Genomic DNA, 27,789 nt, shown 5'->3' on the forward strand with positions numbered 1-27,789 from the left:
CGCGGGGCGGGCCCGGTTTGGGCCACGCCCCCCGGCCCTCCGCCCCCTGCCGCGGGGCGGGAGCGGCGCGCGCCGCGTGTGGCGGGGCGGGGCTGGGGCCTCTGCCCTCGGGCTGTGGCGCCGCGCGCCCCCTGCCGGCGGGGCGGGGGGGGAGCGGCAGGGGAGGCGGTTTGTCCTTTTGTGGGGTTTCTCTTGATTAACCCCATAAAAGCTTCGTCCTGTCCCTGCGTGCCTGTCTTCCAAAAGCACGAAGCCGAACTCTTCCTTAGCTGCCCACTCCCCCATTTCAGAGAAATAAAGCTGCGGTGACACAGACCGCAGCCTGTAGCCTCCCCTCAGGAATCTGTGCCTGTGTGGTGCTGAGGCAGCTGCTCCTCACCGCCTCATGGGCGAACACACACAGCCTCTTCTGCCCTCGTCGAACAATGCCTTAGCAGGGACTGCTACCTTCCAGAGATGGAATGACTTTCCAAATTAATAGACTGTGTGACAGCATGTAAGGGTGCACAAGGCCACTGCTGAGGCATGGTGGTACAGGTTTGATGCAGTAATGAGATAATTCTTTGTTTAATTCTGCATGGAAATATGGCCTGTGTGGCTGTGTGCTTTGCCTGTCTGCCAGTTCTCACCCTGGCTGGCTTTAAATGACTGAGCTAATTTGAACTAAACTTGACTAAAGGATAGGGTTTTCAAAGGTACCAGTTGTTCCAGCTGTGTAAAAATTATTAGCTAGGTGTAGAGTAGCGTGCCCCAAGGAATCTGTTTTCCAGGTCTGTTTGTGGCCAGGCCACACATGCTGAACTGCCTGAGGATAGCAGTGTCTAAAACTTAAGGTATCCCTGGGGAACATGCAGACAGATCACATCTGGGCCCTCTGAACTCAGAAATGAAACTAAAATGTGCCATCACAGTAGCCCTAAAATAGATATTCCCCATCTGTACTGCAGAGTTCTTGGAAGCCTTCTTCTATAGAATCTAAAGCTCAACATGTTTCACAGGTTAATACTTTATCAGCCTGAACTTGCGTGGGATCCTATAGGGCAATTTCTATTTTGACCTTGGGCACTACCAACAGCGATGACAGTCTGACTATATCAGAAAGGGACAGATACATGACATAGTCTTCCTGCTGTTTTCCAGTATTTTCTACACTCCTTCTGGGTAGATAGGATGGGTGAACACCACGCAACCTTGAAAACAGGAAAATATAAATTGATACAGAAGATACATAAGGGGCAAAACCAAAGTAGAGCTAATTTGCTAATGGATGACATAAATTGAGTAGTGTTTTACTTTTTAAATTCATATCTATGATTTTTTGTATCCTGTTACTTCTGTTCCACCATACTGCCAAAAAATCAGTTCATTTTGCTTTGGTTTCATTGCTTTCATTGCTTTCATTGCATAAAAGCAATGTATTTAAAATATCATATTAACAAACTTCTATTCCCCGCAGCTTCGTTAAGTCTCTTTCCATAGAATGAATACTTCTACCTGCCTTACTCATCTTCTGAGATAACTAGATGACAAGAAGACTGTTTCAATTTTTTAGAGCACCTCTTATTTTAATTTCAATAGCATTGCTTTGTTTGGGTAGTACTCAATATTTAATGGGTTGTAGGAAAAATACACATCAGAAGACAGCTTTCTGAATTAATGAAATCCTTTATATTTTATATACTCAATATTTGAGTCAAAATTTGAGGGTTTTTTTACATATGCATTATTCAGAGTACTTTTATTCAGAACATTTCAGAAATGTTCTTTGCAGTCTCATCTGCAAGAAGAATTTATGGAATATCATGGTGATTGTCAAAATGAAATACTTCACTTTTTTAACTCGAAAGTTGTGATTACAATGTATAGAAATAGCAATGGCTCTATCCAGTCTTCTTGTGGTGTAATGAATAGTAAAATACATACTGAAGACACTTGACAGATTGGCAACACATCTGTTATCTTTTAAGAGTACAGCAGCAATGATAATATGAACAACTCATTTCATTGTACCTAGCCCATCACTTATTGCCAGATCAGAAATTTTAGATTGTAATGACCAAATAGACAGTCTATTAAAGTCTCAAAGATCTTGTATTACATAAAATTATCTTCCCCCTAGCCCCAATGCATATGTATAGAAATAAAACAATGAAATATCCATATCTGACTCATGTGGTTCTGACTCATTTTTATAATGAGGGTCTGATTCATTTTTTTAAAATCTTCTTGGTCAAATGAGAACAAAATTCCTCCCCAAAGATAATTAATTTACTGTTTAGAAGGTATATGAAAGTGGCTATTAGGGGGTTCTTAAAACAAAACTACCCCAAATGTATAGAATAATTTCCATGCATGATTTTTTTCTTATTTTCATTGTAGTCCATGCGTTTTATCTTCAGTATATTCAGTTGAATCATCCCCATCTATGCCAACATAAGAGCAAAATGTGGCTTTCTGCAGCTTAATGTAACAAGAAGTAAAAAGGAAAGTCATAATAAGAAAAGGAAACGAATAGATGTTATTTTGCGTAAAGTCTGCACTAAGTTAAAAGCTAAAACAGGAAGGAAGTTACCACCACTGTGCTAGATGGTAGCGCTTCAGTGACATGTGCTTGCTTTTGAGAAAACCAGCAATCTTCAAATTAGTATTAGGAATAATTACCGTGTTTATATTGTGTTTACCTGAATTTTTCAAAATACATGAAGGTGAGTGATCAGCTTTTATTTATTCTGAAGACTCTTATTTATTCTGAAGTCTGATTTCAATTGAAATGTTGACACGTGCTTTCCTAAAACTAATAGTTAGGATGCTGCACTCATATGGACTTTGAAAAAGATATAGACTCTTTTTATGAGATTTTTAATAAACACAGTTAATTATATGTGACAATTTGAAAGGAGTTTGTCATTCGCTTACAGACTCTGCAAAATTTTTGTTAAGTATTTCTATGCAACTGTATTTTTGTTACCTTCATCATGAAGAGGGTAGTTAAATTGCTTATGTCCTTTTATACCAGGTACCCATGTCTTAAAAAATAACTTAAAAAAAGTTTTTATACTTAAATACCTATAAACCTTTGTACAATTACTATCCGGTAATGAGATGCTGTCTGTGAAGGAGATATGCAGTGGTAACCTGACAAAAAACAGAGTGCAATAGGTGTAGCAGCAGTGCAAATCTTTTAGCACAAATGTCAAATACACCCTAAGGGCTGATACTGGACATGGGATGAATGCAAAATACACGTGTGTAAGTTATGCATTGAGTGCTTTCTTAAAAATTCATAAATAAATTAATATTAAAATAGTTTTGTCACATCCCTTCCTAAGTAAGCATTTGAATAGATAAATGTTATAATAAAAAGCATCCTTTTGACAAATGTTTTGTTTTCTCGGGCATCATGAAATAATTTATTTATGAAACATAATTTTTTGAAAATATTTTGTATCAAAATATATCCAGATTAGGTTACTTATATTTGTTCTATTTTCAGTAACCACAAAGAATAAACATGCCAGTAATTAGAATATCATGTATAGACTTTTATAATTTATAAATGAACAAACTTAGTAAGCTGTCAGAAGTTTTGAATAGCATAACATTGATAAATCACTTTAAGATATTGGAATAATTAATGTTTTACCTCCTATCAGAAGCAATCAAAGTATTTGCTAGAACAGACTACACAAATAAACAATGACATGACTATTACTAGAAGAAAACATTAACCTTACTGTCAAACATCAAAGCTTTTTCCATAATAATTTTCCTAGATTGCACTCATTGGAGATGCTTTATGCTGCAATAGTGTGATCACTGCAGTTCTGATATCTACATAAAATCTTAATCGCAGCATGACTAAAATAAGATTGTGAAGTATATGAGCAGAATAGAATTATATTTGGAACAGCATATAATTATATTTGGGAAACTAGAATTATTGCTGTATTTTGGATATTTTAAAAACTCTGTGACTGTATAACAGACTGGGTAACAATGTTTGAATTACGTGAGAAAGTAAATATGTTGAATGATTTATTAACAAATTCTAAGGATTTTGGGTCTCCGGTTCATTGGAAACTGGTTTTATTTCAGATTTTGTGACAAACCTAATATGTTGAGAATTTTTGGAAGATGTTTCAAATTGCTGGTTACTCCATAAGTTTTCAGCAGACAGAGTTGTTGCAAATCTTCGAGATATGAAATACAGTCACTGGATCTTCCTCTGTGAGTGGTTCCTAAATTAGTGGCGGAGACTTCCTAAGTACTGGATGTTTTATCCCAGGGGAAGTTCCAGCCTTTATTTTCATTCTGGAGAGGGAATAAAAACGGAAATTTCTCATTAGACAAAAATTCAGGGGGAAATCAATTTGCAAAAAACAAGCTTTAAAAAATTTATCAAAAGAATACATTTCAGCATTGCCAGAAGTGAAATGTTTCCTTTATATCTGTAAAGCAACCCACTTGTTTGGTTGCAAGTCATTGAACCTTTGAACTACATTGCTTTAGGGCAGGAGGTGGTTGTTTTGGAGTCTGGTGCTTTCAGTCCCAGACCTGTCCCCTGGGTCCAGCTACTTGTTGGAGTGTATCTTCTTTAATCTATCCATTGTGTATTCCCCAGCTTGTACCGTAGGCCTTGTATCTCTACAATATTATGTAATGACTATAGTTTCCATAAGGAAATTATCAAAATGCAAGTGTATATACTGCTGCATTTATTCAAAATCAGATCAAATGAAAAAGAGTCAAACCAACCGTAAGTGAAATATTTGGGATTTTCTTAAGGGGAAGCAAGTTTTTTACAAATTCCAATCTTCCCTGCGAATAATTTCATTTTAATGGAATTGGATTTTCTATGGAAAAACACCCTGTAAATAGAGGCTTAGTCAAAGAATTTGATAATCACAGAACTTCCTAACATTAAGCATGCAGATTGCAGGTCTTTCAATATAAAGCATTTTCCTAAAGGTACTTTGCATGGTTTTATCTCAGCAATCCTCTTAACTCTTCAGGCTACCTGCATTCAGATTTCACAAACCCCTTTCCATATTTCTAATTATGTTTACACTTGGGAGACTACTTCCCAGTCCTGAGTAAGGAGCAAGCCTCCTATGGGTATGGCTCTCTGTCTGCCATATAATCCAGCGGGAAAGTCTAGTCTTGTTGTAGTGTTTCTTAACAGTGCTCAACAATATAGATCCCTCCTTAGAAAGGCCACAGTCCTGTGACTTGGAAAAAACCCCCAAACTTTACCTATGCTAGATCATAATTTGATTGGCTTTCTCAGTAGAGATATTTCAAGAAGATGGTAAGCACCCTTCCTAACACAACAGCATTCAAAGTTTTTCCACTCAGCTGACATGCCTTTTCCACACCTACAACATGGCTCACAGGCAGCCCTGGAGCCTGTTTAGCCATGTGTGAAGTTCAAGGTGGATTTCACAGTGCTGAACATAGATTGCTGTTACAGCCCTGTCAGCAGATTCTCAAGTCCACATACAGGTTTCTTGGTGAAAAGGGTATATTAGGGAATTATGATTAGTTGTCCTTAGAAGCTGTAGCAGTGGTTTTGGACTGGTTGCCCAGGTGCACACAGGGCTTACCGTGAGAGCGGAGTAAGCATTCAATTTCTCCTCCTGGCTCATCTCCATAGAGAAGTTCTACACAAAACATCCCCTTCAGCTGGAAGAATTTGACCTCAGGAGGCTGCTCCATGCCAGGTTGTGTGGGTCAGATTGTAAGCATTTTGAGGAATATGTTTTTTCTTGCCTCAGGGAAAGATCAAGCCTTAAGTTTTGTCTGACATTTTTCCTTTTTTATCAAAATTAACTTTTTCTTTCCTGCGTAGGATGTGCGTTTTACATTTCAATTTATTATGTTTTACAAGGAGTTTATGACTCTCCCATAACAGTGTTAGTAAAGTGAAGATAATTGGCTTTGGCATTGGACTTTCGATTTTATTTCTGTATCCTGTCTGAAAATCCTGACTGAACCGTTTCTGAGGTCAGCCTGCTGCTCTGCAAGCACAGGTGGCCTGTTGAAGCGGTCAGATTGCAGCTGAGCACTGGAGCAATTAAAAGCTATCTTTTGCTCTCTATACATAAAGACTTATGAACATATTACTCCAGTTGCTCATAATGGGAGTTCGATGCAAAATTTCCTCTTCATACAGACGCAAGGGTACTACTAGAATTGGAAACACAGCTACAAAACTATAGGTTAGTTCTACATCAACTCTGGGAAGTGGTTATTTGTATTTATAATATGTTTCATGTCGGAGTCACAGAAGTTTTTTATTCTTATTTTTTTTATATACTGAAAAAATAGTTCAAAGTTAATGCAAGTAAAAATTTGCATGAAAAAGTTCTACTTTTATGTGGAAGACAGAATGACACTCATTAATAATTAACTCTGTGGTTTTTGCTGCTTGCCAGAACTGCATTAATGTACTCTAGCTACAGTACTTTCATGCTGAAATTTCACTATGAATACCAAACCTAATAGTCATAATTAAGATTTCTGTTTGTTGACTGAACATAAGTGAATGTGAAGGGTGTGGGTGGAGGGTTCAGCAGCATTTCTGTGTATTTTCACTGTGTGGTTTCAATGTCATTTGGAAAGAAAGTTTTCATTCTGATTATAGCTACTTTAGAACATAATTGTACTGGAGATTTGCAACTGCACAGTTCCAGGGCTATGTTCTCTTTCCAAACATGTGTGCTTTCATCTTCTTTTCAAGTACAATCAAATTGGAGCAGCTTTGAAATGTGTCTAGATACCACTGCAAATTCAAGTTACTACTACAAGAGATTTCTTACAATTCAGCAAATAAAATCCAGCATTTAGGTTCTAGAAAGACCTTGTGCATGCTTTCTCTTAAAAATGATGCATTCAATGTGCTGCCATAATCCTCAAGAAAAAAAAGTGCATTTCATGGTAAGATGGTTGAAGGATTCATTACATGGCATTTCAATGTACATATTTGTCCATATGTCCTCTATGACTGTCTTGCTGATACAGTACTCTTTCTTTTACAGCTAACACTGTAATTGTGTCATGCATGGATACCTGTTCATCGAATAACACCACTTTTCCCCTTTGCACTTTTAACAATTCTTGCAAAAGAGCAGTGCAACAAAGAAGAGAAAACCAGAATATTTTGCTGAAGGCCATTATAAATAATTCTGATTTCCAAAATATTCCATGTATTTGCCAGTCCTCCGGGAGGGAACAACAGTCCCATACTAAACGCACAGAATGTGAATCCAAGAGGGATGTGAATGCTGATCATCAAGGATCAGAGTCAGTAGCTAAAAAAAGTAAGTGATTGAAGAGAAATACTTAATTTTGAAGCAGTTAATTACAAAATGAAAGACATGTTTTTATTTGGTAGTTAAAAGAATGTGGTTCTCTATGGTCTTTGCAAATCTGTGAACAATGTCTTTTTTTAGCTTGTCTTTGCATGGCTAGAAAATGCAGGTTTTATTCCAGATTCTCAGTGGCATTTGTTCCTGGCTGTCAGTGAAACATGTCTGTAGCAAAATGTTGATTTCTTTCCTTTGAGGATCTTGGATAAAACAGGGCGAGGGGGGAGTGTTATTTCATTGTCTTTAGGGGGCTTTCTATTAGTCTGGAAGGCGGGTGCTGTGAGAAGAGTGCCTTAGCCAGCAGCCACCTGGAATATTTCTGTTGTAAATTCAACCTCTGCCATCCGGCTTCTATGAACACTCTTATAACCCCAATTTTGTTCTTGTAATCTTGCTAAATTTTCTGATATATTTAATTTATTTTTAAGGAGTTGTACTTTGTGATAATTTTTCATGCTGAATTTACTTTTAAATGTCATTGTGGAACTCTATCTGTAGATTGCTGGTATCGTGAAGATAGGTGTGAGAAAGTATCTGAAGAACTAATTCAGTTGGTAACTATTCAGATGGCAGCAATATAAGAAATAACCACTTTGGTTTTGTAGTCTATGATATCCACAACTGTGCAGTATCAGAAATGGCCATGCTTGTTTTATAAAAAGCAGCACTGAATAAGGAATGGCACTGCAGTACAGAGAAGAGTTCAGCAACATCCACATCTTTTCAGAGCAGTAGCAGCACATTCCTTCTGTGCCATATACACTTGAAAATATCTGGAAACTTTAAGGGGAGAGGATGCTTCTGTATTTTGCTTTTCTAAAATTGTCAGCAACAGGGGCAATTGACCAAGTCCTGAATATAAGAAATGTAGTTATTTTCCAACCGCAAAATTTTCTTATTACAAAATAGCAGTCTTAACAAGTATGGAATATAAAAAGTTATATGTAGACAAACTGTTTGCAGTTATACCTCTACAACTCAACACTTTTTACAATGTCTCTCACCTGTTTCTTGTTAACATAGCGCAAGTCTCGTCTCACAGCTTGTGTAGTTTGAAGTGAAACAAGGACCTTCTGCAACTGATAGGAGACAGACTGTGTACACTTCAAATCTCTATCATCATGTGGCTTTTACTGGGGTTTTATTTTTTTTCATAGCCTGATTTTTGCCTGTTACCTTTGACAACTGACAGAACCAACAAAAACCTGAAAACCTCTGAAGCTGATAGTAAAGCAAGAAAGGGGCTATAAATTGCAGGGGAAATACTATTTGTATAGGTAATCAATCCTCTTCAGATCTGCTCAGTATCCATTTGTCCTTTTTGTAGCCAATAATGTAAAAACCAACTATATGTTTTTGCAAACGAGACAGAAAACTTACTGTTCTTGAGAGTTGTCCCTTGGTCTACCACTTGTTGTACAACAGTTTTGTTTTAATTTTTAATTCCAAGAGCAAAACCTTGAAGTGAAAACAGAAGATGTTGCTTACTTTTATAAATATTTTAATTTCTCTACAGTTTCCAATAAAGAAGTAGAGCATAATACTTATTACCTGATGATAATACACATCAACAATTCTATAGTCGGAGGAGGAAATGCAGCCGAAGAACACCTAAATCGTTCTTGTCTAATGGCAATGATGGAAGACCAAAATGACTGTATGAATATTTCACTGCAACTGAAGTCTTATGTGGAATGTAAGTTACAACAGAGAATCACAATGGAAATCAAACCAGAAACAATCTTGAAAAAGAGAAACAAATCTTGCAAAAAATATCTAGTAGGTAGTTCTCTGCTTTCAGCAATCATTTGAAAGTATTTAAATATTTCAGAAGAAGAGAATACTATTTTGATCATCCCTTAGTAAAAGACCACCGTTAGTAGACAACTAACAGTTTTCATAGTGATCTAAAGCAGATTTAGTTGTGGCCTTGTTTTTTTTCTAAAAGCAATACAGCAAAGTAAATGTCTGTACATTGTGTTTTGCTTAGCAGCAACAGACTCAGAAATTACATGTGTGAAAAAACCTGGAATTACATTTTTTCATTCCTTGGTAATGGCATAACCCTGTTGTGTTGGAGGTAAATTTAAAAATCCCTGTTAACTTCGGTGGTAGAAGGATCAGGAGACAGGTTTGACTTTTTGTAGTGTTGTAGTGCAATATCCTACTGTTCAGCCTCACTACAGTATGCTTAAAAGATGAATGTTCAGCTGAACTAGGCTTAGTTTTCCCTCAGGACAGCCTGCAGTGTTTATATTTCTCTTTGTGCTGCAGGAGTTTTTTAACGGATTGCCTGACTACGGTCACAACTTCCATTCTGTCTATATGCAACACTTGTCATTTGGAAATTGCTGAATTATGACATTAATTTGCTTTTGTACGGCAAATGCATTTTATGCTGCACCTTTGTTGGAAAAAAATATGTGTTTTGGCATTGGCTTAACCTATGTTAAGTAAGTCCAGGTAAAATCCTAGAGAAGAAAGGGCAGCTTAGGGCTGATTTTTTACAAAAATAATTAGGTCTAGCTAGGAAAGAAGCATAATTTGTAACTTGCCCTGCTAACTTGTGTTAGTACTTTGAGCTAACCACCCTTTGCTAATGCTGATTTACTGAGGTAGTAGTTATCTCAAATTAGCAATAAATATTAACAACACATCTTTTTTTTTCCTCTTTACCTCAAAACAAAGCTCAGGGCTTTTACTGAGGAGGGCTGATACAAAAGTCGTTACAAGCCACTACAAGATGGGGTAGGGTGCTCTGTTTGAAAGGAGCCTAAATTAATGTATAAAAGATATTTTTAGTTCTGAATTAGGAGGGATGATCTGTGCCTCGGAGAGCCATGGGGTTATTGGCACTTACCACATGAGTTCTCAATGGAGAAGATACTTCAGGGAAGATGGAGGTCTAATTATACTATTCTAAGTCAAGGAAAGGGAAACAGTGGTTTGGCTACAGTCTGTAATTAATTTTTTTATGAGTCTGAGTAACATATTTGTTTTTTAAAATAGTTATTTGACAGTGCTAAGGTATGCATTGAAATGCAGCTGCCAAAATAGTTTGAAAGGTCTTTCAAACAATCAGAGAGGAAAGTTCCCCACATCCTTTCTCTGTCCTATATAGTTATGGCTTGTACTTGTTACTGAACTAATTCCCTGCAGAATGTGGGTGCATTTCTACAGCAGCTGTTGTCCAAAAGAGCAGCCTACCTCCTGCACCCAATCCTATGGGATTGTCCCCCAAGGCAGTTTTAATTAAAAGAACTCCCCAGAGAGCTCCTGTAGGTGGCATTTCCTCACTTTTTTATAGGAAAATTTCTATAGAATACCTTCTATATAAGGTAGAATCTTATCTTCTCCCATATATGAAGATAGACCAGGAAGTTGAAAATGCCAGTACTGAACAGTGAACTAATTCCTTCTGTGCTCCATCCAGATAGAGGAGACATGTTCTACTCTTGTTCTACCTTAAATAAAAATGTTGATCTTTGAAGCATTTTCTTCCTGGCTGAGTTGAAAAGTTTTCATTCACTTACCTGTAACTATTTCAGCTGTGGGGAGATAAATACAGGTGAAAATTAAGCTAAATTCTAGATAGGAAATTTAATTTCAGAAACCAAAGAAGGCTGAAAGAAAAAGGCATAATCTCTTTTGTTTTGTTTTGTTTTTATCTATGGGGATAAACACGATCCAAAACCCTACCAAAATAGAATGTTCTGCTTTTCTCTGCTGCTTAATTTTATCTCTTCTATGTTTTGTGGACAGATCCAATGTGTATGACGAAGATCATTTGGCTCACTATGATTGCAGTAGTTTTTGTGCTTACTATCTCAACTGTCATCTACAAAATAATCCAAGAAAATAAAAACATCTGTAAGTAAAAAAAAGTTAATCTGCAATTACAAAACTGTTGTTTAGTACTGTAGTTCAGACACTGATATTTTAATTGTCAGATGGTAAAAGCTTCTTAGAGAGGGACTGAAGTACTTGGATGACTGACAGTATCACCTCTCACCTCTGAATTGTGGATCCAAATTCAACCTTGTTGATGGTGAATGAACTGTGGGGTTTTTGACAGATGCTTGGTGGCCTATGCTGCATAGTGATATGAACTTCTGGTTTCACACTGATTTCAGTAGATGAAACAATTACAGCTGAACTTTGTGGAAGGTTTTAAGCAGAAATGTCAATGACCAATATAAGTAGATTGAAATACCCTTTTTTTTCTTACTAAAGATGATTCATCTAGGTCATGGTCAAGAAAAATTACAGGACTGATAGGAGGAGATATGCACTCAGCTGTCTGTCCTAAAAACTGGCTGTCTAAATTCATTGGTGGTATAATCCACTACAGGTCAACCAAGCTGTTTCTTCTTAACCCCAGAGCTGAATTAATCCCGGATAAGATTTTTTCTCTTTGCTATTATTTCAGCAAAGAAAACATTGCTGTGATTTGTGAACCAGTACTATTGACTATTCCAAGTGATTAGAACTTTGCTCTGAAAGAACTTGCCCCAAGTTCAGAGACTGAAATGATTGTTTCTGCGTTATGCCTTCACCAGTCAAGACAGGTTCTTCCTATGTAATTCACTTGGGATACAGGCTGAAATCAGATTTATGGTGTTTTTTCTAGCAATTGAGCAAAGCAAGAACAAAAGTGTAGGAGTACCCTGAGCTTGAGACTTTTGAGCAATCAAGTTCTCTGCAAAAAAAAAACAATGCAGAAAATGGAGCACTTGTTGGCTGCTGGTCCTTGTTTTTCTTCCCAAGTCAGAGGGAGGTGGTACAAGGAGCACACTCCCTTTCGTCTGTATGAAAAGAATATTGCTTAACCTGTTACTTGAGAGAATAGTGCTTAGGTGCTTTCACAGCAATTTCCTGAGACTTTCTGCTTGCATCAGCCCTGAGTGGGCAGAACGCTGCCAGACAACCAGCATTTAGTTGCTATTATCAGGCTCATGTCCATTCCCCTTGTAGTTCAGAAGTGCTGAGTGGAGACTCTGGTCACAGGAGTAATAAAAAATGATAAGCCATATCCATTTCCCTCATCATCCTGACGTATCCACAGGCAGTTTTGTAACGAAAGAGCAATAGGAGTATAGCTTTAATCATAACTGAACAGAATGAAGAAGAGTTCCCCCCCCCAAACATTTCTGTGACTTTTTTTCATAATGTGAATACTTTATAGATATATTTTTAATGAATAAGCAAAATAGTTGATTGAAATGTCAAATTTGTGTCCCCCTACCCCAATTCAAGAAACTCCTTACCAGATTATCTTGGTTAAAATACATGATCTTTTACTTATTGTTAGAACCAAATTCTGAGACCTATTTTATGTATAAAAAACCCCCACAAAGTGTAAATTAGGTCTTTATAAGCAGGCTATTAAGTGCTCTAATTTAAAAGACTTATATTTGTAATCTGAAAACTACTTATAAATGTCACTTCTAGGATTTTCTATGCTTTGAGTCATAACATCTTATTTTTGATGAACAACTATAAGTACTGATGATTAATTCTTTAATACCTTTATTCTTAAACATCAGTTGTCTATTAAATGCGTGTTTTTTAGCGTCACCATGGACACAAACAGGGAGGAAAAGATGCCTTTTGAGGCTTCTAATTACTGATTTGCTTCTAGAATATTTCTGTTAATTGTTGAAAAGTGGTTTTATGAGTTAAATTTATAATATATAACATAATAAACAACATCGACATGTTACTGATGAAAAGAAAAGCACATAAAGTCAGATTTAAAGGCTATATTCCTGATGTGTATATATCACAATATATAATTTTAACTGAACCTTTAATTGCAAGTCTACGTACTGCTTTTTTTCAGTAGTGCTCAAAGAATACAGAACACCATTACTGTGTTCCTGAAACAGCTGCTATGAATTTTTCCATAATTCATTGTCATAATTATTAGTTGTAATTCAGTTAGTAGTTTTTCTCTTAATTTCCGAGCACCACCCAAAGCTGTTAAGATATATGGAATTATTCATTTCCTCTTGAGACCTTGCAAGACATTCTGATAGGCAGATACTTAGACTCTCTGAAACATTAAGTTATTTTCATGAGTGAATAAAATAAAATGTCCAAATAAACTTACTGGAGGTTACAAATGATCCATGAGAAAGACCCTAGATAAGAAATTAGTTGTTTTGCCTTTTCCCTTCCTCCCTTGTCCCACAAACACTTCCAGAGCTTCCTTTGACATTAACTGTTACGGTGTATGCTTAGGGCTTCAGTGTTTTAGATCTCCACTGGCTATTCATAAGAAAATCATGACCTAAATAATTCTAATTTAATGAACTTCTTAGTGTTCTCAAAGGAAAAAGATAAAAATAAATTCTGTTACGTAGAACTAAAGCGAGCCTGTCACCAGAAGCTGGCTGAGCTTCTGGACTGCAGTCACTGTAGAACAGGGGTGACCATAAGAGCTGCACAATTGTCTGCAATAAGCGCACCAAGACCAAACGTTTAGAGAGCAGCAGAAAGATGGAAAGACTGAGGAGTTTATGAACTGGATGCTGAGGAACAGTCAGAGGTGTTCAACCCAGCTCTATCTTTGTGAGTGGTGTGGAGCTTGCTCTCAAACTGGGCTTCCCAAGATGAACACCCCACACTTGCAAATAGTTTGTCAGCTCTCTAGGATGCCAGTGCACTCCATCCTTGCTATCCCACTGTCAGCACTGTGAGTCCAAACCTGCACTGGAACGTGTGCTTTTTTGATATCCTTCCAAGGTACACAGTATAGAAAAATGCAAGGAATAATTTGAAAGGGAAAATATAAATCATCTGGCCCTTGGTTTTCCTTATCCTCTTATTTCAACATCTTCCTGATTTTTTTAATATCTTCCAAGGTGTTCAACAGTTTAAGAGGTTTACCAGCTTTCCTTCTAATCTGTGCTGAGACTAACACATTTTGTTTAAAACAGATTATAAACACAGAGTAGCAATATCAGTTTCTACTATTCTAAGAAGAAAGAGTTCCAGACATTCAAGAAGAACCATATCTGCTACTAAAATTCATCCTTATCCTGGTAAGTAACATAAAAGTAAAAACAAAACACTTAAAAAATCTTGAGGCCTGAGGAGGTCAAGAAAGATTTTTTAAGTCTTTCCTGTCAAGAAATGCTTCAGGTTTGTTTCAGAGTTACCTTGGTCCTACACAAATTTTGTCTGGCTTGTGTTATGGAAATATTTTTGTATGATAAAGAAATAATTCTGACAATAAATCTGTAAGAAGACTTACATATATCATATGGGAATGCTTCTCCCAGTCTTCCCAGAGTGTCGCATTAACAACTTTGAGGTTTTTAACTCCTTTTAATTTTTGATCATGTTATGTGCCAGGTTTGAGGTTTGGCAGCTGAGTACGTTGTGTGTGTATGAAAAGTATAGAGAGATATACATGTGTGTATGTATGCTCTATGTGTTTATGATTCTTGATAAAATCTGCTACCAAAGCATGGAATGTAGCAGGACTCAAAAAATGGCTCTGCTGGCACTTTGTAGCCTATTTCTAGGATAAAATTCCCACAAAGTACAATTTTTGTGTTTCAGATAGGAAAAAAATTGTGGTCTTCCGAGAGTGTAGTATGTTTTAGCAGAGATAAATTAAATGGCATGGATAAACTCAAAGTTTTGATTCTAGAAGTTATGGTTTGGTAACAAATCTCCGTGTAAGTTACAATTAGCAGCTACAGCTGTGTTACTGACACGGCTAAAAGATGCTTTAATAAATTTCATGGCTGCTGGTTTCATGAAGGGAGCTGTATCTTTAAAAAGATTAACATGAACATATAGAATAATAGCTATAAGTGGCAAACTAACCTCCCTCCAAAAGAAGAAAAATACAAAGCCAGCAAATAAAAAAAATGATTTTAAATTTGGCTAGGCTTGAGTACTTTGCTGTTTGTCTTGTTAGTTCTTCAGGAGTAAGAGGAAATGCAATAATTTCTCTCTACAACTCTGTATTTCATGGCATTTCAATTTTACCTAGAAAAGGGTGAATAGCTCCTTGTCTGTCTGAACTCTCCTGTGAGTACAATTTATGCTCCTTGCTCTTACAGCACTGGCTACCTCTGAGATATATTTATGAGCTCATTATTTTCATCCATCAGGAAAGGAATTACTTTTCTGACATCTATTGTCTTGACTAGCTTAACTAATACCATACCTGTTTTATCAGCATGTTCACAATGGCATTTTTAGTGTTGTATATCCAAAGGCATTTTTGATGTGGAGTTTTATGGAAATTCAGATCTAGTTTTACTAGATTTTACTGAAGATAATTCCTTATTGGTCTGTCATTCTCACTTCTATCTGACTTCCACGTCAATCTATCTGTGTAACACAGAAAGATGTTTAATTGCATGAATTGCTGTAATAAGATTATTTTAATACAAAATTCCTTGATTTCACACACCAAAATTTCAGTCAATCCAATCAATTTCACAGTTTATACCAATGTAATTTAAAGTGGAGTCAAATCCATATGAAGAGTTTATTCTTTCCACAATTGCTAAGTTTAAGATTTGCTACTGTGATAATGGATTATAAATAGTACAATGCCTTTGTTCACAGCCCTTGATGATATTTTCACTATCATTAGTGCATAGCTTGCAATTTTGAAACAACACATTGAGATCCACTGAAGACAGTACAGCCACCCTGGAAACACAGTAATGAGTACTTGAGAGGATGTGACTGTATATCATACAGATGAAAAGATCTATAGGTACTACTGAAAGGTTATTCAAAGTTCAGAAAACTGTAAGGGATGAAAAAGAACGAAACCTATATTTTGAGAATCAGAGTCAATTCCTAGGTAGCTCAGAAAATTAGTGTCTTGATGTCACTTCGGTTCTACAAAAAGATAATTTACAGCACGGATGCCTGTTATGTGAAACTGTTAGTGGCTTTATGTACAGGAATTATTGTCATCAAGTCCAGCAGCCAGAGGAAAGGGGAAAAATGCTCTCTAGGGTAGGATTAAAGTTACAAAACTTCCAGATTAGTGGTGCTACAAGGGTGTAAGCACATATAGGGAGGACAGGGTGCTTTAAAGCATTCTGGTCATAAATGTTGTCTAAACATTGTCTGTGCTGTTAAGGCAAAAAAGAATACATTACAGTGTGGGGTTTTTAAAGCATGTTTTCTAGACTCTGGATCTGTATTTATGTGTAATAGTCCCTTGAATGGTATGAACTGACAGAACAGAGTTGCCCTTAAATGCAGCCACAAGAGAAGGGAAAGACTAGAGGGTGCTTTTTTATTTAGTGCAAGAAGTAAGTATTTTTAAAGTGGCTAATCTGTATTTCCGAACGTAGAATAATTTTGTATCAATGGGACTTGATAGTAACATGTGGAAACACATGGAAAATAACCCACAGAAGGAATGTCACTTCCTTGCTTTGTGTTCGCTACAGAGAATCTTAGTGATTCCCACATAAGAGACTTTTATTGCAAGAATTTCTTTAAGAAACTTTCTTAAATTGAAGAGGCAGTAGAAGAGATTTTAGAACAGCATAATAAATTAATAATAGCAATCAGAAGGACTAGAAAGTAACCCCCAGAGTGTTTTAAAAGAACTTAGATAGAAACTGCTGAATTATCATTGCAGCTTACTGCTTAAATCAGCCTCAGTTGCACATAAAGGGAAGGCAGTTATACTTACCCTGCTGTTATTCCTTTTCCTTAGCTCATTTTCCCTATACCACTTTAGTACCTCTACTATGTTTAGTACTACTAACTGATTATGTGCAGCTGTTTTCATATAGCTGTATCTTAAAAAAAAAAATCAGTCTGGGGGCATGGTACAGAATTGCTTGTTGGGAGCAGGCCAGTGTGTGTGAACTGTTTGCTACTTTATATAAAAAAACCCCCCAAACAACAAGTTGCATAGGAATCAGATTGTATAAATCAGGGCATTCAATACCTAAGCTGAATCTGCCCAGCAGGGTCTGGAAGTTTCATTAATATAACTAATGAGTTATACTTAAGTGGGAGTTTATATTACTACAATTCTACCGCTATAAATTTGCATTTAGACTTTCTTTTCCTAGAGTAAGAATGGCATTCCTTGTTTATTTTTCTCCTATTTTGAAAGTGACATAAGGTGTGTTGAAATTCTATACTAGAATTGGACCATGCAGAGAGGGAATCATATGGTTAATATCTTGTTATTACTGTACAGTCTCTGTGGGCAACCTTAGTTCAAGCATAATGCCTTGTTCTACATTTCTCAAACAGATATATTTTCATTTACAGTGATACTCCATTGGCTCATGGAACCACAATTTGGTTTATTACATTTTAGGATACAAATACAGGATTCCTTGTCTCACACTACTGGCTCACAGTAATACAAAGTTAATTTTCATAGATGGTAATTTTATAAATCATCCTGAAAGAAGGACATCGCAGTATCACGATGACAACTGGGACTCAGAGAATAAAACCTCAGGGTTTCTGGCCTGCAATTGTTTCCTGACTTTTCAGACTTTTTGACATTCATAGCATTTGATATAAGTGGGCTTGACAGCTGTAATTTGCACATAAGAAACAACAAGACAAATTTCCTCTTGGTCATTTGAATTCCTGTATTGTTTTCTGTGCTACACTATTACAATAATAGTTCCTCTCCTACATGATTAGAGGAAATAGGGGAAATTCTGCCATCTCTCTGATGTGTTGCTACAGCTTCAGGTTAGTTGACAGGTTGGAAATAGAAGCAAATGCTGACTCAGTAGTGTCAGGGCTGGAATCCCAGCGAGTTCAGATTCACTCTTCCTTGTATTCTGCGACACATTTTCTTTTTAATGAGGAGAACAGGCAAGATACATCTTTTACAGCAGCACATATATGCAAAGCCAAGAAAGGAGAAATTTGTTTAATCTTGACCAATGGAAGTATCAGCGACTTCATTCTGATTCCTCTCGGTTCCTGACATAACTGAATAGTTGTTTTTTCCTCGGCAAGTGAAATGAATAATGCTGGGAAAAGCAAAGCTTGTCATAGTATTCAATATTTAGCAGAGACTTAGATGTTTCTGAGATGCAACATTTCCAGAGAAAAGTGCAAAGACTTATTATCACTTTGGGGCTTTTTTATTCTTCAGATAAAAAGGAGGATAAAATCTATAGGATGCAGGTAACTTTCGGGAGCTTTTTAAAGCCCCTGAATGCTTTCCATAGAGCCCTGATGCACAAGAGGCCTTTTTTCTGCTTGATTTGCATGCATGCAGAACACTGTTACACACAGGCACTAAAGGGAATATTAGCCTACCTTCACATTCTCTCCAGGTTCATCCTGGAGGTGAAACAAGACACATTGTTATTTTTTTAAAACTACCCCAGTTTTATTTTGAGTTTGCTTTTCATATTCAGTTGCTTAATTGCAAAGATCCAAACTCTACTTTTTTATTGCATTTGTAAAGAGAGAAGCCCAAATGATACAGTCAGTGGAGAAGGGAAGTAGCTAAATATAAGTAGCACAGTTTATCCTCCTGTTATCAACTCAGTAGAAATCCATTTGTAAGCTTACAGAAGTAATGGATGGTCAGGGACAGAATGGACCTGGAGGTAAAATATTGTTTTTGTTCTACAGTAGTTCTTTGACAAATGCACTGGATCATCAACTCTGCGTTATTTGCCTGACAATGCTATTTCTGCATTTCCTTATCTGTATCACAGCAAGATATCAGGATAGGTGTTATCAGTGTGCTAAAGGCATCACCACACCTTTCCTGCTTCTGAGGTTCATGCTGTCATCTTTGTTAACAACATGGTGATACACAGTATCTCCCCTGTGTGTATGACAAGTGAGCTGAGGCCACATCATGTGTGCCTGAGTGGCAATCTGTGCTGCTCTTAAGTGAAAATTAATCAAGAAGTTCACACTCTTATTTTCAGTTGTTTCTGCTTAACTGGCCAAATGTAGGGTTTTGTATTTTGGGGGACTCATATCAGGACCTGAGGGAATGGCCTGAAGTTGTGTCAGGGAAGGTTTAGGTTGGATATTAGAAAAAGGTTCTTCCCCCAGAGGATGGTTAGGCACTGGAACAGGCTCTCCAGGGAAGTGGTCACAGCACCAAGCCTGACAGAGTTCCTGAAGCATTTGGATGATACTCTCAGGCACATGGTGTGACTCTTGGGGATGGTCCTGTGCAGGACTAAGAACTGGACTTGACGATCCTTGTGGGTCCCTTCCAACTCAGCACATTCTGTAATTCTGTGAACTCCAAATCTGCATGCTTTTGGATTTTCACTATTCAGTACATTTCAGGAGCAATTTATTTGCCTACCTTCAAGCTGCTTCCCAGGAAGACTTAGGATCAACGTGCTGTAGTCCTACTGGTATTAAGAAGAAGTTAAATACAAAACATTGTTAGTACTTTCAGGAGTTTCTGACATGTATCTGTGTCTCTGGGCACTGAAATCTCACTGAAAACCTCTTTGTACATCTCTGTCTTATGTTCAGATATGTCTCAATTATTTTCAAACTTGCATATTCAAGTTCAACACTCTGCAGATGTACTTGCTGTTTTATAATATGGATAAAAATTTTTTTAACTTTCAATAGTGAAAACTAGCAAACAACAGATTCCACTTACTGCACAGACCACAAAGACACTGCCTGTAATTCCTGAACAAGAGCATTGTCATGTGGATCAACTCTAGATTTAGAAGGTAAGTAAACATCTTACAACTCTGATTACTCTGTTTTGCCTTGTATTTTTGGAAGTAATAGTAGGCAATATCTGCTCAAAATAAATTACTACTTTGTCTAGCCAAGTATATGAGATGAAAAACTGGATAATGTGTTTTGTAAGATGTAGGTGGCAGGAAAAGAGAATCAATTTTCCTTCTGCTACCAAGAGTGATCTATAATCAAATGTGTTAGCCCATTAAACCCTGTGTGTCCCTGCAGGTCCTGGTGCAAATTTTGACACTTTTTTTCGGGTGTAAAGTATTGTGTCCTATACTTCAGCAATGTACTGGCCTTTGTTTCTGACAAGGGCAGAGGGAAAAAAAGCAATTTGCAAATGATCTCTGAAGAAAATCCCATATTTTAAATACATAGCTTGCTGATGAAACTCCCCAAACTAAAGAAATCGATCACTCTGATGTTCTCACACCAGTCAGAAGGAATGACAAGAAGATGGTTTCCACTTGGAACTAAAACTAGTCTCCCACTTCTAACTTTCTCCAGGCCTTGTGCTCCAGTAATTGTTTCAGGAAGTCCAGATGTAAGGAAATAAGTCTGGAAAGAAATGTGCACTAAGAGGTATCTCTTCCTGAAAATACTTGTAATGTCTAGAAACAGAACAGATGCTACTTGAATAAGTAATATAGACAAGGTTATGCTGCTTGAATAGATGATATTACTGTGTGTGGTAATTTTTTAGGTTCAAAGCTTAAGGAGGCTCCTTCTTTACCTTTATTTAAATTGGATGCAGTTTTATATTGAAAACTCAATATTACGTCATGCTATCTTTTTATTGTGTTAAAAATAATTGATGTACTGAAGAGCAGTTTGACATTTTTGCTTCATGTGGAACCATGAAGATGAAATCGTACGTTGAGAGCAGAGCTAAAGAATAAATTTTTCAACAGTGTTGCTGACAGAAGATGAGGTACCTCCATAATAAATTAAAAACTGAGCTAGATAATTTTTTGGCGTTTGAGTGAGTCTGGCTGGGTCATAGGATGGTGTACTACAGTAATTAAAAATACTGACCACTTTTTAAGTGGTTGCCATCCATAGATCTTATGAGGACTTACAGAGATGAGAAGTTGTTATTATTACTGTTCTAAAATGAGAATATCAGGAGGCACAATGAGATAACATGACTTGGGAAGTCTGTGAACATAACTGAGAGCAGCTCTCAGATCATCTGAGTTCAGCTGTTTGCCATTTGGACTCAGCTTCCCAGTGAGCAGACATTTTGCAGGCCCCATCAGCCTTCCTGTAGGGCAGCTTCTTCCTTTTCTCAGGGACTCCTCCCAGCCATTTCAATTCTAGACCTTTTTTTTTTACTGATATTTGTCAACTGTCTCTCTTTATCTTCCCATATCCCTGTCTGCTATATACCTACCCACCTTAATTGGTTTTTTGTGAGAAGATTTACTCTCAGGTTAAAAATAAGACATTTCCTAGGTTGTAATAGGATGCATCACTAGGGGGGTGCTCACCTGTATTCAGTGCCTTCATTTATACAGTATTATGGCTGATCACTAGTGTGCTTTCTCCACCCAGGATGTTGCGTTCACCAAAACTCATCTTTTAGAAGCTGGGAAAGAAGTCATGGCCCATTCCCATGCAAATTTAATTTTTGTGTTGCTAGACATGGGAGTAAATGTTGGGATGACCTTTTGCTTTCATTATCTTAAGTGTTAAGTATTAAAGGGTAGAAAGAAGAGATGGAACAACTTTTCAGATATTTGATTGCTTTATGAGACAATATATGAGATCTGGGACACTTTGGGATTAATCAATCCCTTTCCTTAATCTGTGGGTGAGTGACTGAAAGATCAGGTGTTTTGAGAAACCCCAAAAGCCTTATTCAATGCTGCACTGTACAGAAGTAGCCTTGCTTTCCAGGCCATAACTCGGTCTTCCTGTCAGAGGGACAGCTGGCAGTGAGGTGAAAGCTGGATGTGATCTGTGGGAATAATGCTGAGTACATGAAATTGTAGTGTTACATGGCATTGTGTGAAAATATTATTAAAGGATGTAGCTGCAGAGGCAGGAACTTAGATCTAGATCTTGCCTTTCATGATGTTAGGTTTTGAATACATTTCTCAAAGCCATACTGTCTCAGAGCTAAACACTCTGTGACAATAATCAAAAGTGCTTTCTGCTTTAGCTTTGCTTCACTTCCTCCAAAAAACCACTTCTCCCTTCCTTTGATAAGGTCAGATTCAGCTCATTACTACTTGTGTCTGTGAGTGGCTCAGTGGCTACCAATGCTGCAGCTACTGAAAAGCTTGTTAGCAAGAAGTGCTTTTGGTTACCAAGGCTGGGGAAGGAGATTGTCATCTGCTTTTCTCATGAGTGCTGGGTTTGTCTCTATGAAGTCTCTACAATGCTGCTAAAGACTAGTTTGCTCAACAAGGAGGAGCTGGCTGTGCTACAAGTGCTGCACATGAACAGCTGAGTCCTGAGACTGAAAAATGCAAAAATGATAAAGTTCCAGAATTGACAAAGACAGTTTTAGACTCCATCGACTTGATAAAACCTGTTTTTCTTCCAGAGAAGGAGGTGGGATGGAGATAAGAAGTATGTATCAGGAGCTTCTTGATCAAAAAGGATCATCTTTGTATCACACTGACTGCTGCTCCCCTGAAGCACATGCATTTCAGACCACTGATACAAGAGCCTCCTCAAATAAGGAAGGGTTCTAGCCAGAGCTAGAAATCTGAGTGAGCTCCTGGGATAGTGCCAATCTCACCCTTCCCTGCTTCAAATCTGGCTTCTGTCTAGTTGGTAAGAGTTACCTCCATGCCTGCCCTGGATCAAATAGGCAAGACAGGGACAGGCAAACCACTTTTGAGCTACACTTTTCCTCATTTCCAGCCAGCTGAAGCTGCACTAAGAAAAAGCATTAACTACAGCACAGCATTTGATTCTGTCAGGAGGCTGCCTACACAGCAGCTGTGGTAGTTGTAACAGCAGCATGAGAAGGAGGAAATGAAAAAGCAAGGATCACTCTGATCACCATCATTATTGCTACTGAGCTGGAGAACCTGCTGATGGCCTCAGCAGTGGCCCTTAACCCAACACATTGAAAGCTGAAAGGCTGAACGACATTATTTTTGGCCACAGGAATGGTCGGGGAGATTGATTTGCATATTATTTGCTCATTGCTGAAGTTTGCAACCGGGAAGTATTCCTCTTCTTAGTGGATTGGGAGAATACCTATAATCAATTACACATTGCAACTTTCTGCTGTGTTTTTCTTTTCCTGCCAGAAAAAGACATGTTTCTTTCTATAAGTGTATTTTAAAGTCTTTAAGACAATACTGTTGATCATAAAGTATACTGATAAACATATGAGCATACATGTGTGGCCATGTTTATAAATATACTTACACTCCATGTGTCTGTGTGTATCTATATATCTGTATCTATATATCTGTGTGCATACAGAGAAATGCACACACATGCTTCATTATTTACTATCACGCTGACAGCTAATTCAGTTAATAAGAAATGCACAACTTCTGCACTTGTGCCTTTGCCAAAGGAGAATCTCTTCAGCATAGGCTACTTAATCTCTGTGTATTTTCACAGTAACTATTATTTTTACATTTGAGTGCCGAAGGTAAGAATCCTCCTCTGTTTTTGCCATCTTTCATTAAACTACCATATTAGCAACTGTCCTGGAAAAAATTAATAAGCCATTTCCCTTACGTGTTTTAAGACAGTCCTCTCCTTACATATGTCATGGTTTAGAAATGGTATTTTCCAATTTAGTACTCCTGCTAAAACCACATTGCTGCTTGCTTCCCCTCCCACTCCCCCTCCAACTGGAAGCACAGAAGGCACAGATCATGGTTTGAGTTAATATTAATAACAAAAGGTATAAGACAAAGAAATGATTTACGCTGCTCTTCAATCTTTGAGTGATTGGGGCAGAATAAAAGCCACGTGTTTATAGCATGAAGAGAAACCATGAGGCCTCTCCTGCAGTACTGCTCTCCTCTGCCTGTTTAAGGGGAAGCAGCACTGTATTTTCTGAATCAAAAGCAGCATTAATGGATTTCATGAATGACTAGGGACAGAACACTGTTCTATTTGGGGAAATTAGAGACCGATACAGACCTGACAGTTCCTGGAGGAAGTGCTGCCATTTTACAAGGAAAGAAAGAAGAAAAACTAAGTGTCTTAAAGCCAACTGTTGTGGACTTTCCCTTTTTTTCTTTTTTTTTTTTCTTTTTTTTTCTTGGAAGTGCCCAGTGCTATGCTCTGACCTGATGCTAGATCAAATTCACCCAAATCGGTCACTATTATCCCGAACATTTTATTTATTGCAATCTCTTTGACAATCAATGCCCCGAGGGAAAGATAAAACAATCTTGGTGTCCTACATCCCATTAATTCTTTTAATAAAATGGGTATACATGTTAAAGGCCGCATAAAAGATAATGAAAGTTCCACATCAGCAATTGCCACTGATTTTTAGTACACTGCCTTTTGCCATCGATGCTTTCAACTCTCTTTGTAAAGAGCTTTGAGATTCTTGAACACGTAAGGTGCTTCACATCTCTGTATTTCTTTCTGAGTAACAGTGCTACTGTCTGACAAGTCAGTCTCCCAGTGAACATAGAATTTAAAGCAGGATCTTATCTTCAGGTGAAATGGATTATAACACTGGACCACAATGTGGATGACAGGTAGGGACGACGCACAGGGGAAGCATGTGTATGGCTGAAAAGATGAAAACTTCTTTCAAAGAAATTGTAAAATAGAAGAATTTGATGGGTCCTTTTAATCTCTTACAATCTGAGAAGCATGTAGACATGAACCCTCCTATGGCCACAGTAAATAACTAAGAGTATGAGAGGTTGATTCCTATCCAGCTACATTCACAGTATCATCACTGCCGTTGTTTTCTAAGGAAACGCTCCCCTAGCAAATTAGAAATGTGATTGTGCATATTCTAGTCTAATGCCAGAAAAGTTCAGTGCAGATGTACCTAGGGTATTACCTGGGCTTTGGCTCAGGCCCCTGCTACCTTCTTGAAGAGGTCTTTAAATGCCATCATTGCTGAACTTAGTAGCACAAACAGAAAGTGCAGCTAAAAATATTCTTCTCCTGCTTTTCCTTATGTGACTGTGACTTTACAAAAAATGTTTTCATATTTTAAAGAATCTCTCATCTGTCTTCAAGCAAGACACCCACAGAAACAACAGAAGATAGACATTATGCAGAGAAAACAGTGAAACTCATAAAATATTCTAGCAAAGACAAGTACCGAGTGTGCTCAGGAGTGAGAGAAAGATTACAGTTAAGCTGTTTTTCATGCAGGTGTTTGTAAAGAATAGTAGATGTGATTTTAAATTGCTAGGATCCTTCCAATTATCCTTTTGACACTGTTTCTGAAAAGCATTGCTTCAGTGCTCTGAAGTGATACTACTGGAGTTAAAGCTATCATAAAATATGGAGTGAAGCTGCTGAAGGCAGAAGTTCCTACTAATATACTGACCTACTGGGTTTGCCAGTTGGCTCTTTTTGTTAGACATAATTTTTTTTACTTTCAGTAATTTCTGTAGATAACTATGATTCTATGATTAATGCCCTCATGCAGCTTTAAATTGTTTTCAGAAGTGTATGCACTCAATTACATTTGTTTTTTAATTATGTTTGTTTTTTAAGTATCATGAAAGGTAATTCCTCCTCTGTTTCTGCTTCAAGTCTTAATCTTACATTAAAATGAAAACTCCTCTCAGTACAAAAGAGCTCACAGAATCAGATTGCTGAGCACATTCCAGGGTACTTGGCACAGTTATTGGGTCCTGCATAAAATGCATGCCAGGATGTGTTTCTCTCCAAAACAGACACAAAGGGTTCCAAAGGGAAGCACTCCTGCTTGCTGGCAGAACTGGACTATAAGGAGCACTGTGTAGGCTGTTTAAACCCACTGTTCCACTAGCCAGCATCAATTTTTGATGCATGGTATCCTGCCTACACTTGTCATTTTCTAGCTCACTTCAGCAGCTGCTGCCTCCAGTATGATTTCACAGCCAAGGTACACTTCTTATCCCAGCTCTTATAATGTAAAAGAAAATGGAGACAGACGTTGTAACTGGGCCTGCAGCTACAGGAACTACCAGAATGGGTGACAAGTTAAATTTGCTTTTTCACTCAGTGTGCAAACAAGAAGTACAGAAATCCTGTGCTTCCACACTGCCTCCCTCTTCTCCTCCCTCAGCATTGTATAGTTCCTTAAAAAGTAAGCTGAACTTGATTGAGATCAGAGCATTTTCATATTTATTGTTTACTTTGAATACATAGTTATTGTTTACTTTGGCTGAACACCAGGTATCTAGTGGGCCTGCGCCCAGTCCCTCCAGAGGGAAGGGGAGGGGGGAAGGGGGAAAAAGAAGGAAAAAAAACCCTACGGAACTGAAGCTGCTAAGAAAGGGTGTTTATGTTTACACAAAGAGGGAAGACGCTATAAACACTATACACACAGAGAAGAACTAAAAATAAAGATACTTCCCCACAACTGATGCTCTTCTCCCCCGAAGGAACTGCCCGACCGCTCTGCTCAGCTACCTGGAAGAGAAGGGGCCACTTGCTTCCTTCCTGTCTATTTTATATCTGAGCTGACATAACATGGTATAGAATACCTCATTGGTAAAATACACATCAAATGACCTATCCTATTTCCATTTCCTTCTCAGGGAGAGTAACAAACCCATTACACTCATCACATGTTACTCTGGGAGATGCAGGCCAAATTTCAAAAGTGTCATCGATGATTACTGAGAAGCATTTCATTTGGGAGTGTGGAAAAAGCTGCCTTCACTTCATTATTTCCAAATTTGTCCCACTGTGTATCAGTACAGAATGGGAAATGCAGTTGGGCACAGAGGGGCACTTCAGCCAGGTGAATATGATAAATGCTCTCCAGGGCAGCTTTTGGCTCAGCTTCCCTGAAAGTGGGTAAGACCCAGTGCACCTCACTCAGGTTTCTGTATCATACTCTCATGGGGCAGGTACCTGAGCCACCATTCAGCTGTCCAGTATCAGTCTTAGGTCTTTCGATACAATCTGATGTGCACTGTCTATTTTGTCTGCCTCTTAGTTTCACTGTTGTTGTCTTTTGTAATAAAGAGGAGAATTCATTACTGTGAAAGCCAAAAGTACAACATTTGAGATAAATTAGGAAAGACCTAACTAACCAACCTCCTCTTTTTTCTGATACTGTTTTCTTTAGTTTCAGGTATTGCCATACAAAATACCATCACTATTGGATGAAAGGAGACACATTGTACACCACAGAAGAAAGCATCGCCATTTCCAGTTTGAGGAGCTATGTTATCCATCTTTTCATAGGAATGCCAATTAAGCACTTTAGTTGAGAAGCTCCATTTTGACCATCACTGGAACTCTTTGGTATTAAGAAAATATGAATGATGGACAAATACGTTTTACTGCAGAAACTACTTCAGTAGGAGATAATAGATTTCACATCTACTTTCAGTTCTTTCAGGATTCCTACTTAATTATATGATTGTGAGATAACCCTTGCAATAATTACTTTCTTCCATCAGAGAAGAAATTTATTTCATATATTCCAAAGGATAAGAAAGTCTGTTTAAAGTTAGGATTTATCCTCCACTTTCATGAAATGAGCACAATTTTCAATCTATTTAATGCTCTAGATGACTAAAATGTTTAA

The 27,789-nt window shown here is 37.6% G+C and overlaps 1 protein-coding gene across 3 annotated transcripts; it reads left to right on the forward strand.

Annotated features, from left to right (window-relative positions):
- The first annotated feature begins 157 nt into the window (after positions 1–157).
- Positions 158–27,783, forward strand: TMEM156 (transmembrane protein 156). Of its 3 annotated transcripts, none has more exons than XM_017804727.1 (8): positions 158–998; positions 2,380–2,705; positions 7,038–7,319; positions 8,884–9,063; positions 11,130–11,237; positions 14,309–14,413; positions 19,959–20,065; positions 27,325–27,783. In XM_017804727.1, the coding sequence occupies exons 2-7, from the start codon at positions 2,606–2,608 to the stop codon at positions 20,054–20,056; spliced, it is 873 nt and encodes a 290-aa protein (XP_017660216.1). In that variant the 5' UTR covers positions 158–998; positions 2,380–2,605; the 3' UTR covers positions 20,057–20,065; positions 27,325–27,783. The 3 variants fall into 3 exon arrangements, with proteins under 3 accessions (XP_017660216.1, XP_017660225.1, XP_017660207.1); XM_017804736.1 differs by lacking the exon at positions 27,325–27,783 and adding an exon at positions 20,589–20,826; XM_017804718.1 differs by lacking the exon at positions 27,325–27,783 and having other exon boundaries at positions 19,959–20,826.
- The last annotated feature ends 6 nt before the right edge of the window (positions 27,784–27,789 follow it).

Source organism: Lepidothrix coronata, unplaced genomic scaffold, assembly GCF_001604755.1.
Source record: "Lepidothrix coronata isolate B3197 unplaced genomic scaffold, Lepidothrix_coronata-1.0 Scaffold0, whole genome shotgun sequence".
NCBI lineage: Eukaryota > Metazoa > Chordata > Aves > Passeriformes > Pipridae > Lepidothrix > Lepidothrix coronata.